The following is an 18,671-nucleotide window of genomic DNA, read 5'->3' as shown; positions in this document are numbered from 1 at the left end:
GGGGCCCACACCCTGGTACAGGATCAAGAATGCTGGATCTGGCCCCCCCCAGCCCCTGGTGCGGGATCAGGCCCGCCATAACCCACTCCCCCCACCAGTGCGGGATCAGGGACCCACACCCTGGGGCAGGATCAGGCCCCGGGCTGCCGGTTCCCTCTTGCCATCTCGTGGCTAGCAAGGGAACATCAGCAGCACCCGGGCAGGATTGGGCCAGCTCTGCCTGGGGGAAACCCTCCTCCAGGTTTGGGACAGGGAGAAATCGCTGTGGGGTGGGTGGGAACAGGGAAAAACACCCCCTCTATACCCCGTCACCCACTCCTGGGGACATTTCTGTGTCCCTCACCCCAGCGTCGGGGCTGTGGAAGGGGGGGTCAGGCTCCCCTCGCTGCCCCGCGCTCCGGGGGACTTTTCCCCGTTCAAAGTGGGTGCAGGTGCCCCAAGCTGGGTGCGAAAATGCTTCTCCCACTCCACAGCATCCCTGGCCGCATCCTGCCCCGGGCGGCAGCCATCCCCCACCCAGGGATGGGACTCAGAGCCCTGCGTGGGGGCACGAGGACGGGGTCACGGGGCTTTTTCCAGGGGCTGCGGGAGGCGGCGAGGTTTCGGTGGGTGCCATTCCCGGGGGGGGCGGGGGGCACAAACAGGAGGCAGAGACCGGGCGCAAAGCATGCGGAAAGGCCTTTAATCTCCCGCTCCACCGTGGCTCCCCGGGGCCCCGGTCCACAGGGCAGCTCTGGCCGTGCCCCCACGTCGTGCCACCGACACCGGTGGCGCAATCGCCGAGGGTGCGCGGGCCGGCTGGAGCGGGGGGGGGGGAGGCTGCGTGGGGCTGCGATGGGGGCTCAGAGCCGGGCGGCTGGCTGGTCGTAGACATGGTGGGTGTTGTACCGCTGCACCGTTACCGCCTCCGGTTTGCTGAAGCTGCTGCTGCCGCCGTAAGCGTTCGAGCTGGAGAGGGAAGGGGGGGGGGTGTGAGGGACGAGGGTGGGGGCCGCGGGGTGCCAGTGTCACCCTCTGACACAGGTCCCACGTCCCCAGCATCCATCGTGGCTCCCCCGGGTGGCACTCACCCACAGAAGACCAGCATGGCCACCAGGCCGGCCAGCAGGATGGCGAAGAGGATGGAGAGGATGGAGGTGAGGGCGATCATGCCGGCGCTGTGCCCGCTGCCCGTGGTGGGGATGCTGCTGAACTGCCGGGCTGGGGAGAGAGCGGGAGGGGAGAGAGGGGCACGTGTACCCCGAGGCAGCGCAGGGGGCCCGGCCGGGGCACGGTGCATTCGTGGGCGATCGCAGCGTGCAATCGCGGCGTGCAAACGCGGCGTGCAAACACAACGTGCGATGCCAGTGTGCAAACGCAATGCGCAATTGCAGCGTGCAAACACAGCGTGCCGTCGCACCGTGCCATCGTACCCCGGCAGGACCTGCAACAGCACCCTGCCTCAGTTTCCCTGGCTGCTTGCACGCTGCGCCCCGAGCCGCTGGTGCTCAGCGTGCAGCCCCCCCAGGACCACCCCGCACCCCCCCAACACCCGACGGCTGCGGGATGATGCGACGGGCAGGACGAGCACCCCGGCAGCGGTACCTGTCTTCAGGGTGATGGGGTCCGACCAGGCTGTCTCGGCCACGGGGTTGGAATCGTTCAAGGCGAGGAACTTCACCCTGGGGTGGGAAGGGAGGTTGGCCACGGTCCTGCGACCCGGGGGGGCTCCCGGCAGGGGTGGGGGGCATGTCCCCATAGGCAGACTCACTGGTAGGGCCCAGGACCGGGCAGGGGGCCGTTGCAGGTGGGTCTCGTGTTATCCTTGGCGCAGCTGGTCTCGCTGCCGACGCGCAGCACCGTGATCTCCCTGGGGGGTTTGTGGCAGGGGTAGTTGAGAAGGGTGGTGTTGAGGGTCATGTAGGCGAGGGCGCTGGTGGGAAACTTCTGGAACGCTCTCTCGGGGGACCCCGGCATCACGCTGTTTTTGAAGTTGGGGACGGCTGCAGGGACAAGGACAGGGATGAGGAGGGACCCCGGGGCGGACTGGGGGGCCACGGGGAGCCCTGAGCACACCCCTGCCCGGGGCTGCTCCCCCCGGGGCCTCGCCGCATCCCACCTACCCTTGGGGACGGCCACCACCAGCCAGATGACGATGTCATCTTGCAGGTTGGTGAAGACGCAGCGGGGCTGCTCCAGTGTGAAGGTGGAACTGGTCGTCAGGCCCCCCAGGGTGGGGCTGGCCGTGCTCAGTTTGGGTTTGTACAGGCGTTCGTCTGCGGTGAGAAGCCAAGAGGGGGGGGAGATGTGCAGTGGAGGGGTGCGAGACCCCCACTGCAGCCCCCGGACCCGTGGCTCCATCCGGCTGCAGCAATACCGGGGGCTCGGCGTGGAGACGGGGACAGGAGGGACCTGACCCCCGCTCCCCTCCTGCCCCCGCGTTTTGGGCTCCGACACAACATGTTTCGTGAGAAGAGGAAGCGAAGACACCCCCGTGCCACCACCCGGGGCGGGACACCCCTGCGAGACCCCCCCAGAGGACCCCACGCTGTACCAGCAGTCCCAGGGAGGTGACACCAGGGATGCTAGCTAGGGGTGACACCCAGAATAGCGGGGGGACATCAGCCGCCCTGCACCTCCAGACTCTGGGGACAAGCCCCGCAAGCAGGGGACAGCGGGGACCCCCAGCCCAGCCTGACGGCGTTGGCGGACTCACCCAGGCCGTGGGCCATCGCTAGGAGAGGGAGAAGCAGCAGGAACATGGTGCGGGCGCCTGGATGCCAAGGGCGGGAGTGCGGGTGGCCGGGTTCTGCGTCCTTGCGGGGAACCTACCTGTGGCCGCCAACCGCCCACATTCCTGCGCCAGCCCCGTGGCAAACAGGTTGGGCTTGTTTCCCCAGGGAGCATTTCCTATGCCTGACCGCCTGCCCGGGAGGCGTGCTGAGAACTGCCACGCTCGTGACACTGGCGGGCAACAATCCTCACCCAGGCAATGGGGCAGAGTGTGCCACCCCAGGGTGATGCCCACCTCGGCGGTCCCCGCAGACCCCACCGGTGCCAGCATGTGGCCCCCCTGTTAGCAAATGCCGCCAAGCCGAGGCCCTGGGTGGTTTTGGGGAAGACCCGGTGCCCCTATCCGCCACGGGTCCAGCGCTTCGTGGCCGATATCGGGGGCCTGGTAAACACAGCACCAAGCTGGTGCGTGAGCGGGGTGGCAGGCAGAGGAGGGGGTGCATCGTCCCACAGCCGGGCAAGGAGGAGGCAGTTGTAGATGTAAAATGAGAGTTTACTCGGCAGGACAGGGACCGGGAGGCCGGGGGGCAAAGCAGCCCAGCCCCGGGGGGCTGCACCTGCAGCCGGGGGGCAGGGGCTGGGGCAGGGCCGGGGGGATGTGGTGGGTCCTGTAGGACCTGTGGGAGAAGGTGCCGGTTCCCGAATCCCGCCGGCACAGGGACCTCCACGCCTCGGTGCTGCAGGGAGAGACAAGCAGAGGCGTCAGGCGGGGTCCGCGGGGCTCTGCCGGCCCCCCCGCACCGACCACCGCCGAGGGGCCCTTTCTCCTCGCCAAACTGTGACAAACCCCTGATTTAAGCAAAAAGAAAAGGCTTTTTAAATCTTCAAAACATCTCTGTAGCTCCATCTCTTTGCTGACGGGGCCGAGGAGGGGGTGTTCTCCCAGGGCGCCCCGTGAACGCGTCCCCCCACCCCGAGCGCGTCCCCGCGCAGCCCCCGTACCCCACGGCGCCGAGCACTGCCGCGGCCAGCACGGTGCCCAGGCTGGCGAGGATGGAGGCGATGACGACCGCGTCGCTGCCGCGGCGTACGGGTGTGGGGTCGATGGTGCTGGGGCTGCCGGCTGGAAGGAGGAGGGATGAGGGACATGGGGGGGGACACGGGGGGCTCGGAGATGGTGCGACGGAAAGGGGAGGGATAGGGCGGCCGGGGGACATCGAGGACCGCTTCTCCCCTCTGGGTTTTGGGGTGACGGCGTAGGGCCGATACCGTGCCACGTGCCGGCACCCCATCCGGGCGGGTGCAGGGGACTCGCGGGGGGACGGCAGTGCCGCCGGTACCTCTCCGCAGGAGGATGGGGTCGGACCACCTCGTCTCTGCTTTGGGGCCCTGGCATCCCATCACCAGGAACTTCACCCTGCGGGACGGGTACGGCTGTGACACCGGCGGGGGACGAGAACACCCTGGGTGGGGAATTACCCCAGATGGCACCCGGGGGGATCCGTCCCTCTGGCCTTACCTGTAGGGCCCCGGGGAGGGCAGGGGCCCGTTGCAGGGGTCCCAGCCACCCTGGTCCCCACATGCCGTGTCGTCCCCAACCCTTAGGACGGCCGGGCTCGGTACCGAGCAGGCGTACGTGGCCGCTGGCATCTCCAGCGTCATATAGGAGCGGGCGGCGGGCAGCTGCTCATACAGGGGCACGTCGGCCCGGGATGGAGGGTTTCTGAAGGCGTCCGAGGCTGTGCGGCACAGATGGGGGGGGTGAGCAGCTGCGGCGAGGGTCCCCCACGTCCCCCCGCCAAGGTGGGGAGCACGTGCCGGAGCAGCAGGCGCTCACCGTTGGCGAAAGCCACCACCAGCCAGACGGCGTCGGAGGCGTTGGCATGCCGGTCGAAGACGCAGCAGGGCCTCTCCAGCGCGAAGGTGGTTGCGGTGAGTTTCCCCGGCAGCGCCGCGGGGGGCACGTGGGGCACGTAGGGCAGCAGGGCTGGGGGAGCCGGTAGTGAGTGGGGGGGACCCTGCGCTCAAGTAGAGCCTGACCCCAGCCCGCATCCACGCTGAGCTCCACGAACGCCGGTGCCGGCACAGCGGGGGCTCACGGGGTGCCAGCGGTGCCAGCACCAGGGGGACAGCACTGGTGTGGGGACCTCCCAGCCATGCCCGGCCTCATAACCCCCTCCCTGGCACAAACGCATTTAAAAGACCCACGGGGAAAACACCTCACAGCCCCCCCGAGCCCCCCCGTCCCCCCAGGGGAGTCACCCAGGCCCGCGGCTGCTCCCGTCCCAGCCAGCGCCAGCAGCACCCGTGGCAGCTCCATGGTGTCGTCCCGGTGGGGCTGGACGCGCTGCCCTGCTCCGCTCACCCCATCCCACTGCCGAGGGGACGAACCGCCCCGTGAGCCCCCACCGCAGGGACCGCCTGTTCCGAGGTGCCAGACCCTCCCAGCCCTGCATTCCTGCACCGGCTCTGCCGGCCCGGCAAGACCCCACGGGCAAAGGGGGCTGGCTGTACGTCTCGGCTCACCAGCTGGTCCCAAATCCCCCCCCCGGTGAGCCACCCCGCTGGAGTCCAGAGCTGAGACACCAGAGCGGGCTGCAAGGATGCAGGGCACAAGCCTGCGATGTGAAAGGGTAAACTGAGGCACAGAGGAGACTGGAGCCGCGTCATGGATGGGTTGGCAGGAGCCAAAGTCTTTGTCGGGGATATGGGGGCAGCTGGGCAAGTTGTCCTGCACCCCCATTCACCCCACCAAGACTTGACTCCCTGCGGGTCCCTCGCGGCCACCCGGCCCCCAGAGCCAGTGTGAGGGGTGAGCCCATGCCCGGCTGGTTTTGGATGCAGCCAGCCTTGCCCCAAGGGCAGGGAAGCGCTCCGGAGCCATCACACCCTGAACTCACCCAAATCCTCAAGTGTTTAAGGCAAACGGTCCCACCCAGCACCAGGGGCACGGAGGTACCCAAACTCCAGGGCCACCCAATGCTGACATTTCGCCATCCATCCTTCCCCCTCGCTGGCAGCGGGGCCGGGCCATGACCCCCCTCCCTGGGGGAAGGGTCCCCAAGCCCTCGGGAGGGGGCCAGGCTCAGTGACCCTAGAATAGGAGCTGCCCCACAGCTTGGGAGCCCCCCACCGCTGCAACCCCCCGCCAGCTGCTCTCCACGCAGAGGGATTTGAGTGCTCCTTCTCCGGTGTTTGCCAAGGGCAGCGGCTGCCCATTCCTGCGTGGGAGGGGACTTCCCCCCCTTTCCCGAAGAGGCCGGGACCGCAACTTCAGATTAAGTGGAAATGGGGCATTCAAAGATTACACAGTCCAGCTGCAGAGGGGGAAAATCAGGCGCAGCTGCAGCCTCCATCCCTCCTTCCCTCCCTGCCTTATTCCCCTCTTCCAACCCAGCAATACCTGTCCCGGGGGCCGCAGATGCCCACAGGGACACGCCAGCCCCCCATCTGCCACCCCAGAGCCCTCCTTCCCGCTGCCCGGCGGGATGCCAGCGGCCGGGTGAGGGAGGCAGGATGACACAGGGGGACAGTGAGTCACAGTTTCGGCTGCCGGTACCCGCTACTGGGACACGGGGCCAGCATACCTGCGGGGTCAAGGCTCGGCTAATAATAACCACCCCGCTGCAAACAGGCTTGCGCTGCAGGGGGAAGGGAGAAACCCCCACCCTGGGTCTCCAGCCAGGGCCAGAGGGACTCAAATCTTTTGGTCAGACCCGTCCAGTAGCATTATTAAGCACTTATTAAAATAAGCCCTGTCCCCTCCCGGCTCCAACCGGCACCACGGCATCGCAGTCATGCTTCTGCCCCACGCTGCTACCACTGCCCCAGGGCAGAGAGGGAACCAACTTCAAAGCATCCCCCTGTGCAGCAGTGCCCGAGCACCGGGCTCTGCTGCTTTTCACCCCTTTGCCGCCTGCATCCCCCTGCTGCAGGGGCTAAGCCGTCTCAGGCTCAGCATGGACACGGCCAGGATTTTAGGAGATGCCTCATGTCCTCGTGGCAGAGGACGTGACAGGCAGGGATGAGGCGCTGAGCCTGGCCAGCTCACGCCGCGGTGCCCCAGCCCTGGACCAGCCCAGACACGGGGCAGCTCGAGCTGATTCACGCACATGAGCATCTGCCAAAGATGCCTTGGGCAACGCTCAGCAGGAAATTCTTGCTTTGTACAGGGCTGGGTGAACCCTGCTCAATTTTTGCTTCAATTGTTTTGATTGCTGGAAGAACATGATCTGGGGATACAAAGCTGAGGTTTAAACTCAAAACCTTCCTTTCGCAATCAGGGTGGGAGAGGAGCAGACGCAGCCCATTTTTATAGAGCTCGGCAACACACGGACTACATAACTGCTCCACCCAAGCAGCTTCCATTCTTGCAGCATCCCCAAACTTCCCTGGATGTTTGAGGGTCTTCTCCCTAGAGCCTGCAGCAACAGAGTAACCAGGAGGCTGCAAGCACAAGATCGACGCCAGGGAAAGCTCCAGCCCTTGACAGCTCTGAAAATCCTTTTGTTTGTATATTGGCATGACAAAACTGCCCCTCTGCTGGTCCAGCACACGCTGGTCCCAGGAGGATGCCAGGACAGAGCTACCACAGAGCATGGCCACGTCCTAGATCTCCCAGGAAGGAGGTAAAATGGCAGATGGCACCAGGGCCTCGGGTGTGCCAAAGGGATTTAATGTGGGCAGAGCTCCAGGGACTTGCAGCTGGTGGCCACAGGGAGGGGAACAGTGAGAAACAGCTCTTAGAAAGAGCTTCAGCTACCAGGTGACAAGAAGCCTGGGAACAAGGTACAGCAAGGCCACCAGGACTGAGGCAATATCCCCTCAGCAAGGCGCTAGCACTCGTAACAGGCAGAGTTCATGGTGCGGGACTGTGTTCCCACCCGGAGAGCATCCCTGCATCGCTGCCACCACCACCCAGCTGGCAGCAGAGCCGGGGAGGAAGGTGGCCTGTCACCGCCTGGTGGCACCAGCACTCCCTGCAGCAGCAGGAGCAACACAAGGCACAACAGCCTCCTCCCTACAGAGCCTTCACCGGGCACCAACAGCCCCAAATTGCTGCCATTTCACCTGAGAGAAGGGGAAAAGAGGGGCAGGTCCTGCCCGAAGGGCTTCAGGGAGGATGGCAGCTCACAGCAAGAGCAGGGGGTTGTGACTTCCCCCAGGACGGACACTGCCCGGTCACCTCTGCCAGCACCGTGCCCACAGACCACTAGGCTCCGGTGGGCGAAGCGCTGACAGGCTGCAATCCCTGACCCCTGGGATCAGCACCCCGTGTCCTGCCCCTGCAGAGATTTGTGTCCCTCCAGCAGAGCTGAGCTTTCCCTCCTTTCTCCTGGCTAGATCGAGTGTCCCCAGCTCCATGGAGCAGGCTGGTCCCCCAGAGAGGGCCACCGAGAGGGGAGGCACCCCAAGCCATCAGGCAGCTTGAAGGCAAAGCAGCGACTCGCTGTGGAAATGAAGTGTTTATTACAACCAAGCAGAGATACAGGGGCAGGAGGGAGGAGGCTTCGCTCTAAGAGGTGCCTCAGAGACGGGGAGCTGCAGTGTGCCAGAGGGAGGCCTTCGCTTGCTTTCTACATGGTCTAGTAGGAACGAGACGCTCTCCTCTCCCCATCCTGTCCCCAAGCGTTACTAGGACAAGGTCCTCCCTTCACAAGGGGATCTGTCACCTCAGGACCACTGTCCCAGCTGGTCCTGGCTGCAGCCATCAACCCCACCCAGAGATGCAAGCACCATTTCTACAAAAATATCCTTTCCTCCCAAAAAAGACACTGTGAAGAGCAGGCAGGGCTTCCACGGTACAGTTGTTATTGCTCAGTGTGACAGGCGGTCAGACACAGGAACTTAAGGCAACAGGAATAAGTGCACTAGGTGGGCTCCCCGACGCGTGCACGGCACAGCCGGGAACCCATCCCAGCTCATTGTCTCAGGCAGTCCTCGGTGACACCCTGCGCGGCCAGCTCCGCCAGCACATTGTCCAGGTAGTTGGGGTCAGGGTAGCCATGGCCACTCAGGTTTGTGTCCATCTCGGTCTTGTGGTGGATCTCATTCCACACCACCGTGTTGCTCTCACCGGTTGTGCTGGAGGTGCCCACTGTGAAAATCAGGCGTCTCTTCCAAGCCACCCTCAGGAGCTCCAGGACCTGGAGATGGAAAGAGAAAAACCAAAGCTGGCCTTCAGCAGCTAGGAGACTTGAGCCATGGATGCAGCTTGCCAGAAGCTTGACAACCTAAATCCCTGCTGTAGCAGGAGGAAACCAAAGATCCCAGCATCAGAAGGGATCTTCCTCAACCTTCTAGTTACCCGTGTGATTCCCCTGATGGGAAGGACCATTCCCTACACATGCTGGTCTTCCAGGACTTGAAAAATACCAGCACGAGTTGAGGCAAACACACCCAACCAGAGGAAACATGGATTGGAGAGCCAGCAGCTGGACTTTCCAAGCTCAGCGGTTCTCAGTGCAAACCGTTGTAACTGCATAACCCAAGACAGGCCAGGAGTGTCTTCCCAAAAGATCAGATGGGCTTTTGTTTAATAAAAGGATGAAGGAGAACAAGTCTTCACAGTTAAAGCTGTGAAGAAGCACCAAAGATCTTCATGGGCAGAGGGATTACAAATACACGTAAGGAACAAACAGCATGGACAACTACCAAGAATAGCTGGTTAGCATCATGGGGACAGCTCCCAAAAGCGACCCTGTTAGGCTGATCCACCAACACAGGGCCAAGGGACAACCTGAGAAGGGTCATGTCATCAGGGTGTGATACCTTACCTTTCTGCCCTTCTCGTTGTCTGGTAGATAACAATAGCGAGGAAAGCCTCTTGCTGTGTATGGCATCCCAGGGTTGGGGTGCTCAGGGCCCTGCAATAGATGAGACATATTTGGCATGGACACGTCTATCTTAATACGAGTTGGACAATCCCTCAGCAGCAGGATTTAGGATCAGCAGCAGGATTTGACATGGGCCCATCTCAAACCAGCTCTTCCACGTAAAAGGAGCAAGGTATTGCTGATGATGAGTATGAGGTATCTGACCTGTTCTTATGGGACATATGAGGATTATGGGTCCTTCAAGAGCGGTCTCGTGCTGGGATACAAAGCCAGCTCTTCAGATTACTTAAATTCTGGTGGGACACAGCCCCAAACCAGAGCTTTTTCCATGTGGTCTGATGGCACCCTAAAAAGACCACCCAGCTCAAACCTTTGCAAGCTCACTGCAGCCACTGAAACCTCAGAAGTGGGTTGTAAAACCACATGTTGGGATCTCTCCCACCTTGTGAGCATGGGCCAAGTCTCCTCCCTGCTTCATGCAGACATTAGTCTTTACTGCAGGTGAAAGGCTGTTGTAGACCACTCTCAAAGCGGGAAAAGATCTTTCATGGAGGAGACCCAAGACACTCATACATTGAAGAACAGCCAGTGCAGCTGCTGGCTCGAGGCACCTTAGGCTGCTCAGTGACGGGCTGCCAGCAGATACTGTACTGGATCCCAATACCTTCTGGGAGGGTCTCGCAGTTTGTGCTATCTTGGCAGCAGCCGTACCTGTGAGCATGCTGTGCACTCACCTGAATGCCTCTGCTGATGTGATACACAATCTGGATTGTCCCACAGTCCTTGTGGCCAGGGAGAGACTGGGGGAAAGTGGAGACCTCCATCTTCCCTTTGGGCTGAGTACCAGTTTTCTCTCCGTAGATCGTTTTACAAGAGGGGCACTGCAAACTCCCATCCTGCAAGGAGAGAGAAGCAGGCATCAGAGCTCCACAGCTGAGTCACCCGGGCACAAAGGACCTGGTGGGGATGGGCCAGCTTGGTACCTTGTTCCCGTTGGAGTACATGGCCAGCATGCAGAGCATGTGGAAGGAGTGCTGGCAGTTTGTCAGACGACCAACTGTCTCTGGCTTGATTGTGCTGCACTCGCATGCATCGCTGTAACCTGAGGGGGAGGACAGCTTCTCCATGCAGATGATACAGTCCTAGAGTCCAAGACAGAAAGGAGAAAACCACCGTGTAGTGCAAGCATAGGCTGATCGTAATGACTGACCCACCAAGGAAGCGATCAAGATGTTTCAGGAAGGTTTGCCTTCAACTTCAATCCCTTCCTTTGAGGTTAAGGGCACAGAGACAGGTTTCCTTATCTGGCTGGTATTGCCCCACTCCACCACCTCCTGGACAGCACAGGAAGAGAGCTGCCATCAGTCAGAGGGGATGAGTGGGACCCGAGTATGGTTATGTCCTGCTCCTCTACAGAGCAGCTCCAGTGCAGGGTTTTGATCTCTGTAGTTTTGACCTCTATGAGTACTGAGAAGAGACCCCTCCACCCCAGGCCCTGCAGCCAGCTCCAAGGGAAATGGGGAGGCGTTGCCAGGCTTAGCTATTCAACCCACACCTTGCTTTCTCTGTCACAGTCCTCTGACGAGGACAAGTCACCAGTTATCACATGTGGGCTTTAGGCAGTGCTGAAGCCTCTCCATCTAGCGTCAACAGTGCCACTGTAGGCAGCAGTATCTACCACATAGGATGCCCAAGGTAGGATGGTCCTCAGGCATCACCATGATTTTCACAGCACCCCAGTGAACAGGCCACTGGGCAAGCCAGGGTTGCTTCACTGTCCTCTCACCTCGTCAGCAGGAGTGCCCTTCAGCTCTTCCAGGTACTTTTTCACCACTGCTTCTGGCTCGGTTGGTGTTGCTGCACAAGGAGAGAGATGAGAAAAAGAGAAGAAATCAGACATAACGTGAGATATGATGGGCACGTGCAGGGTGAGCTAGAGAGAAGGGAGACAAGCAAGTCACTGGCCAGGACGCCAAGGAGAAAGGTTAGGGTTAGAGGGGGAGAAGAGGCTGCTCCAACTGATCCCTACACAGCCTGCAAAGGCTTTGCTATCAGAAATGACTACCACTCGGACCGTGAGTGCTGCAGATGGGAGAACCCACTGCCAGATGTTGGTGCCCTGTGGCATACACTTAGGGTCTGTCTGCAGCTGCTGCACTCCAGTTCTCCCCACGTACCCCAGATGACACCAGCCGGGTCCCAGGTGGACTTTCTTTGTGCGTACCAGAGGCCAGCTAAGTTCAAACTGAACCCAAGGACGCTATGGTCTCTGTGGGAGTGATGATTACATCATCTGTGTTGTCAAAGGAGAAAAGGCATTCCCACATAGCCTCAGCTGGCACCTGACAAGGAGACCCAACAATATACTAAGCTTCAGGTCCTCTTTCGAGTACGGCAGAACAAGCCTCACATCCTTAACACAAAACAGTGTCCTCTCTCTTGAGCTTCCACATACTCATATCCAGCAAGACACAGTGCAAGTTACAGGGTATATAAAACAAACCAGCTTTCTAACAGGCACCCTATTTGCAGCACATGGCACCGATATCTTTGCATTTTCCTAAACAGAGTCCCTGGTCCCCATCCACCTAGGCACGGGCACCCGAGCAGCCCACCAGCAACGGCAGACCAGTCCCCTGGGAGGTCTTACGGGATTAAGCAACAAACATCACACAACCTGGAGCCAGTTACTGCTGGGAGCACCAGCAGGGACCTCAACTCCCAGCCCATCCTTTTTGAGCTGCCCAGCAAGGCTTGGCTTAAGCCAGTGAGCATCGCACGCCTCCGCACGGCGCCCAGCCCCGGGTGAGAGGAGTTGAGCTCCTTACCGGTCATCAGGCCCGTCATGGAGGCTGCCAGGCTCTTCCACCAGCCTAGGAAAGGAAACATTTGCACAAGTGACTTTATGACTCCACCTGGCAGGAGGCAATACAGAGATCTGTCACTTGGCCTGGGGGAAACCTTGCCCTTCCTTCCTCAATCTACTTCTGGGGGAAGATCAGGGGAAAGCAGTGCTGTGCCAAACGGGCTGGCAAAGGCGTAGCTCTTCCTTTGCCGTTCTCCATCCCGGCCCTGACTGGCTGGGATGGAGAGTGGGGAGCAAAGAAAATGCTAGCAGCAGCAAGACAGGCCACAAGCATCTGTGCCCAACACCCCAGAGCCTCACAAGAGAGTTGTACTCCCTCACTGCCCCAAACAGCTTTGCTCTTAAGCTCGTTTCTAAGCCACTGTAGGACATTGACCGTGCTTTAGCACAGAGAGTACTGCTAGTCCAAACTCCATGCTCCCAGGCGGACACAGAGCATCACCAAGTGCAACAGCTGGGCATCAGAGCTGTAGCTGTACCTGCATGACACACACCTTCAGCTCTCCTGCTCACTGTAGTGCTTTCAAGGAAGATGGAGAGTTCACAAGCATTGCCTCTGTGGTTGAAAAAGCTGGGCATCAAGAGAGAGCCACACTGGAGCCAGCAACGAGCTGTTTTGCCACCCCAAAAAAGCAAAATCTGTCACCAGCAGGAAGGGGTGGGTGCTATTTTCTAGATAGCTACTTTCCATGATAGAGGGAAACATGGTGAAGCAGAAGGGAAGGACTACTCACACGCCACAGGTGTCATTAAACAGGTAACGACCTGGATGGCACAGATCCTGTATCACATAGAGGCCCCTCATTCCCCTGAATGCCAGCTCCGCAAGCGGCTAGTGCTATGGGGGCACCTTGACAGAGAGCACTTGGTCACCCTGCAGCACAGACAGCTGGGTGAGATGCAAGCAGGGAAAAGATGCCTTTTCGCTGCAGACAAGCTAGCTCGGGGCAACAGAAGAGAGTGAGGCAGAACACTAACGTGGGTGGAAAAATCATTTAGCTAAGGAAGACTGATGAACTGGGAGTTGGACTCTCGTAAATGAAAACACAGTCATTAAGATGAGTTATTTTCAGAAGGGGATTCCTGGCCATTCTGAAACACATGATTTCTGGCACTGGTAGCAGGAGGAAGGGATGACTGAGCACACAGAGCAAGACAAGGAGCCCAGGAGGTGAAGGGATGCTCCCTCAACGTGCCAGTGCTGGGCAGAAGGAGAGATGCATGACTTCTCAGGCAGAGCAGGGCTGTGAGGATCACCCTCTAGAGACCCCCAGCCAGGAAGGTGGTAACAGGATAAAACAAGCATTAAGCCAAAGAGCAACACGGAAGCAGGTGTTTTCCACTTCAGGGGCATGCCAAAATCCCCTGGAAAAGCATTTCCAAGAACTGCCACAAGAAGAGCAGGAGACAAACAGGAACCTGGGCAAGCCTCAGCCTTCCAGCTCTCGGGCCAAGAGCTCAGCAGTGCCAGGAGCTGCTTCAAGGCCTCATCACCAGAACTCACAGGGAACGCAGCTCCTTGTGTTGTCTTTTCCAAAGGAGAGAAATGGGTCCGGGAATCCTCTCTGCTGGGACCTTGCTCGCACACAGTGGACCAAGAGCTGCCAGCCAGGAACGAGTCACAAGGGGATGCGATCAGTCTGAACTGTCTCAGCTCACTGTTGGAGCTCAGCTTTTATGGCGCCTGAAGCCCTCCCAGCTGAGTGTTCTGTGATGGCCCCACCCCAGGCTGGCAAACAAAGGGTGGCACTTTCCATACGTGGCAGCTGGAACCAAGCTCCGGTTTGCAACCGCAAGAGACCTTCATCGTCACACACGAGACAGAGGCTTCAGGTTCTTCTGCTCTGCAGGTTTTGGAGACGACCATGTGAGCAGGGCTAGCTGCTACCCACGGTAGCATGAGTACCCGATCACGACGACCACCATATTCTCATTCCTGAGGATCCCATGCTGCCTGCCAGACAGGCCACCAAGTCCTTCTCCATCTGAACTGTGTTTTCCAGGTGGCTCTTTTTGAAGTGACCTTCTTGTCTCCTCTGGCTATGGGCTGAAGAAAACAATGCCAAAAAGATGCACAGACAAAGTGGTGAAGACAGCAAGGGAAACGAGCAGAGAGGGTGTGTTACTGCCTGCCCAGTACTTGGCAGAATGCCCCAGCTCACCTGCTCCCACCTGCACAGCAGATCTGAGCAGCTTTAGAGCAATTCACATCATTCAGGATGGTGGAGGACGCTCCTTCCCTGCAGCCCCTGCTGTGCATTTCTCTTGCTGTTGACTTTCCTTCTTCTGTAGCAGCTCAGAGAAACAAAGAGATGACTTGCCCAAGAACTGGCCAGGCTCTTTTAAATCAAATCAATGAACGGAGACAAAAAGCCTGGTGCAGAGCTGGGTAAAAGTGAGGACAAGAAAGCTCTTGCAGAGTCTGTGGGGTACAGCAGTGATTCTGGGCAAAGCAAATGGCATTACACCACCTCAGCAGCTGGCATTGGGATGGAACTGGGGGCAATCAGACAGGCAGAAGAGAGCGATGCAGCCCTCAGCCATCCTTAGGAAACCCAGGCCTGATGGGTTTGCATTGTGGCATCTCTGATTTCTCCCTGTCACTTTGCTGTGATAACGCTCTGATGCGTTTAGATCCACCAAGGTTGCCTGGAGAGAGAAAGGGCTGGAGAGCCCAGATGCTTTGGAAAAAACTGTCCCCAGCTGCAAGTATTTGAATGTCCAGTCCCAAGGAAGCCTTTTAATGCTAAGAACTTAGTTTCAACAAGGGCAGTGAAGCCCGCACAGCCTTCCTTGCCTCTGAAGAGAGATTATTCCTTGGGCAGACCAGCACATCTGGCAGGCCATATCCCAGCAGCACAGGGCAGGAGCTAGAAGGCAGCTGGGAGGCACGAGCCACGTATGCTTCAGCGCATGAATCACTTCCTTACCGGACCATTTGCTCCATAAAAGTGTTTGCCTGCAAATCTTTGTTCTAGCCATCCCTTGGGATCATCAAAGCCTGTTCAGTCCCCAGAGTTTTCTGGATTCAGTAGTGGATTGAAAATGCAATAGCAGAATCGACTGATGCCGTTTATCACCAGCTGGCCTAATGCTGCGCTATTGATTTATCTGGGATGTGAAGGAATGTTTACCATTCTTTCATTTACAAAGAGAGGAATAACAATTTTTTTTTTTAATGCTTCCCCTTCCTCCCTGTAGATAGTAAGTTGCTTGCTGAAGCAAGGGCTTTCCATGGGCAACACTTAACAGATGTGTTTTGAATCCTTGCTCGGCAACCAAATGCTTGCAGCAGTAACATGCCTCCTTCTGTATCCCAAAATGAGCCATATGGTTAGCAGCAGACTCTTCTTTCTGATACCCTATGCAGGCCAGACACAGGTTGTTTCTAGTTATTGTCACGGACAGTCACCCAACTCTTATCACCTCTGCCCTGTGCTCCCTGAATTTCCAAAGGCTGGACCTACTGGCCTCAAGCCCCAGGAGGGCTGTCCAGAGACCAGGAAGGTGAAGAGGAGATTTGATGTTAAAAATAGGTTTCTCCACATTTAGCATTTCAGCAGGATAACCAAGTGACCAGGCTGCTCTGCTCATGACACGGAGCATCCCTGTCATTACAGCCTGTCTCCTTCAGCAGATCACCCATGGGAACAGTGAGCTCCCCCGACTACGAGGGGCTCCCTATCCCACCCATCCCATAGGCACTGGCACGGTCCGCCGACCCAGCTGCAGATGGACAGACATACAGGGAGCAAGCAGAGTCAGCTGGGATTACCCCCTTTGCCTAGCGAGATCCTATCCTGCTTTTCAGGGAAAGACGAGCACGCTTATCTCTTTTCCCTCCGTACCGCAGCACTCCGCACGTGACTGCCCATCCCAGAGAGGACGTGCGGGGAAACCTCCAAGCCAGGGGAAAAGCGGACAGCGATCCCATCAGCTGAGAGGGTAACAAGTGGCACACCAGACCCAAACCACCACCTCCTCCCTTCAGTCCCCCCAAGGGCCCTGGGAAGGCAGGGGAGCCCTGTGGTGGCTGGCTCCATGCCCGAGCAGCACGGCAGTGCTCGGAGAGAGCCGGACAAGCCACTCGCCTCCCTCCCGGACAGCCGGCGGGATCTCGGCTCGCTCCGAGCGCGCAGTCAGCGGTGCTGGCACGAGGCAGCGGCTGCAGCCGGTGGGAAGGCAGCGCGGATCCGTCAGGATGGCAGACGCTGCCAGGCCATGTGCCAGCACGGATAGCGCAGTGCCTGCCTGGAGACTACAGTTTCCCCGAGACCTGCGGCACCCACGGCGCAGCACTCGTCTGCGCCGCAGGCGTCATTGCCAGAATGGCAACAACGTTAACGAGTCCTGACTAATTAGCACCTTTGTTTAACATAACCCAGCTATTCACCAAGCTGGCTGAAATTCCATCAATGCTGCCTCAACCCGTGTGGGGTCAGGGTTTACAGCAGCAGGAGGGAGCAAGAAGGGGCTCGGCAGGGGTCCGCTGGACCCACCACCACCTCTTTTGGCACCAGCTGGTTGTAGTCAGCACACTGACGGGCCAGCTCCTGGATGCACAGCTCTCACTAGAGCTCTCCATAATGGAAAACCCTAGCGGGGTGTGGGAGGGCAAAGGGCACGTTATACAGAAATTCAGGCCGCAAAACGGACCCATCTCTGCCTGTTGGCAGCTTCAGGGTCTGTAAAAGGAAACAGAACAGTCTGGCTGGAAGTCAGGGTCAGTCCTTTCACTGCAGAGCAACGCTTCTAAGCCCAGAGGGGTGTTGTACAAACATAGCCTGTTCCTAAGAGGGACGGAGTACTCTCTTCATCCCACAAGTTATGCACTCCGCAGGACTGGCATCCCTGCCCCCAGCAAAGGGGATCCCGCTTTCTAAAACGAGGGGGAATTTCAGCAAGTAGAAAGGCACCCCAGCATTGAAAAAGGCAGAGCTGGCAAAGTCTCCTCTGCAGCACATCCTGAGGAGGGCGAGGACGGCTGGGACAAATCCTGCCATGCCAGACGGAAGAAGGAGCTGCCTAGTGCCCCATCCCCAGACACTGTCCCATCATCCCTCCTGCTGGTGTCCCTTCTCTGCTCCTCCAGAGGTGTCCTGGCCCCAGCAGGTGGCATCGGTGAGCTGGCAGGGAGGTGGCAGCCTGGCTCTCCAGGCTGGCACTGGGCACAGCCCTGGGGCTGAGCCAGCTGCCCGGACACCCCCGGGGGCCAAGGCTGGTGCCAGCCCTGCCCCAGCACACCCAGCCTTTGGCCAAGGTGCGGCTCAGCAGCCCTGGCAGGCAACACGCGTGTGCTCTCGGGTGCTGCCGCAAGCGCTGAGGAACCGGCATCTCATGGAGGAAGAGGTGTTGCTGATGGGGTGTGTAACACCCAGCACGGCTACAGCCACCCCCCTGCTCTCCCGGTGGATACCTAACACGGTGTGTGTTGCCCATGTCCCATCCTCCCCACCGCCCCGTTTCACGCTCTGCATTGCTGCTCTCCCCGCCCTGCTCAGAAGTCACCAGACATATCCTCCTATTAACGCTACACCCTTGCGAGCATCCTGGTTGCTTGCACCCGCATCTCCTCCATGCCAGGGAGGGGCTGGATGCTGCGAGCGGTGCAGAGCCTGGTACCAACAGACCCCACCGAGGAGAAGCCAGCAGCCAGCCGCACTGCGGGGTGGGGGGACAGCAGAGGAGCAGGGCTGTGTGTTTGTGGCCACACCTTACCCTAAATACAGCTAGTTTTAATGTCATTAACCAGCAGCAGGTGACCAACACCAATGGCAGGCCTGGCTCTGTTTTTCGGGCTCCTCCAGTGACAGGGACAAGGCAATGCCTGTGCAGGAGGGCCTGGCCTCTCTACAGCTCTTTCAGCACTGTTTCCAGGGCTTCCCCACCACCCAGCCCTCATCCCCAGCTGCCGGGGGCTGCATGGACGCTGCCCGCACCGGGAGTGAAGTGCCAGGAGCCGCATTACCCCGCTGCCTTGCCAGCTCGCTCTGTGAAGCGAGATCCTCACCCAGCCCCTCTGCCACCCACCTCCGTGCAGCTCTTCTCCTTCACCTCCCATTTTCCTTTGCTCCTCCTGTTCTTCGCTGCTTCTCCTGCCGCCCCCTGCTTTCTCCTCCCCCTCTATCACACATCCTACTCCACATTTGCTCTCTCCCTCCTTCTCGCCGTTTGCATCTCCTCCTCCTGGCTCCCTCCATTATGCATTTCTGCAAGATGCCTCCTTCCACATTTAATTTCTGTTTTCCTTCTACTAC

At 59.4% G+C, this 18,671-nt stretch overlaps 3 protein-coding genes across 9 annotated transcripts in view; all 3 read right to left on the bottom strand.

The window, feature by feature from the left end:
- Window positions 1-802: 802 nt before the first annotated feature.
- On the bottom strand, window positions 803-2,813 carry LOC126039578 (uroplakin-3b-like protein 1). Its single transcript, XM_049802913.1, has 6 exons — window positions 2,696-2,813; window positions 2,103-2,255; window positions 1,751-1,982; window positions 1,585-1,661; window positions 1,071-1,200; window positions 803-948 (listed from the first exon to the last, which is right to left on the bottom strand). The coding sequence occupies exons 1-6, from the start codon at window positions 2,739-2,741 to the stop codon at window positions 843-845; spliced, it is 744 nt and encodes a 247-aa protein (XP_049658870.1). The 5' UTR covers window positions 2,742-2,813; the 3' UTR covers window positions 803-842.
- Window positions 2,814-3,265: 452 nt separating this feature from the next.
- On the bottom strand, window positions 3,266-5,032 carry UPK3B (uroplakin 3B). Its single transcript, XM_049802440.1, has 6 exons — window positions 4,975-5,032; window positions 4,550-4,699; window positions 4,232-4,451; window positions 4,053-4,129; window positions 3,715-3,835; window positions 3,266-3,449 (listed from the first exon to the last, which is right to left on the bottom strand). The coding sequence occupies exons 1-6, from the start codon at window positions 5,030-5,032 to the stop codon at window positions 3,266-3,268; spliced, it is 810 nt and encodes a 269-aa protein (XP_049658397.1).
- Window positions 5,033-8,226: 3,194 nt separating this feature from the next.
- The window catches only part of DTX2 (deltex E3 ubiquitin ligase 2), a 41,584-nt gene continuing 31,139 nt past the window's right edge, over window positions 8,227-18,671 (bottom strand). For 4 of the 7 annotated variants that reach the window (XM_049802796.1, XM_049802792.1, XM_049802798.1 and 1 more), the window contains 6 exons: window positions 12,377-12,421; window positions 11,335-11,405; window positions 10,532-10,690; window positions 10,283-10,444; window positions 9,489-9,578; window positions 8,227-8,858 (listed from right to left, as the gene is read on the bottom strand). In XM_049802796.1, coding sequence (XP_049658753.1) covers window positions 8,634-8,858; window positions 9,489-9,578; window positions 10,283-10,444; window positions 10,532-10,690; window positions 11,335-11,405; window positions 12,377-12,421 — 752 coding nt within the window. In that variant the 3' untranslated portion in view covers window positions 8,227-8,633. Of the gene's footprint in view, window positions 8,859-9,488; window positions 9,579-10,282; window positions 10,445-10,531; window positions 10,691-11,334; window positions 11,406-12,376; window positions 12,464-18,671 lie in introns of all 7 variants that reach the window. The other 3 variants (XM_049802795.1, XM_049802794.1, XM_049802799.1) reach the window with 3 other exon arrangements.

The sequence above is a fragment of the Accipiter gentilis genome, chromosome 6, assembly GCF_929443795.1.
Source record: "Accipiter gentilis chromosome 6, bAccGen1.1, whole genome shotgun sequence".
In the NCBI taxonomy this organism is placed as follows: domain Eukaryota; kingdom Metazoa; phylum Chordata; class Aves; order Accipitriformes; family Accipitridae; genus Astur; species Astur gentilis.
The sequence above is the reverse complement of the archived record's forward strand: the minus strand, read 5'-3'. Positions and strand labels throughout refer to the sequence as shown.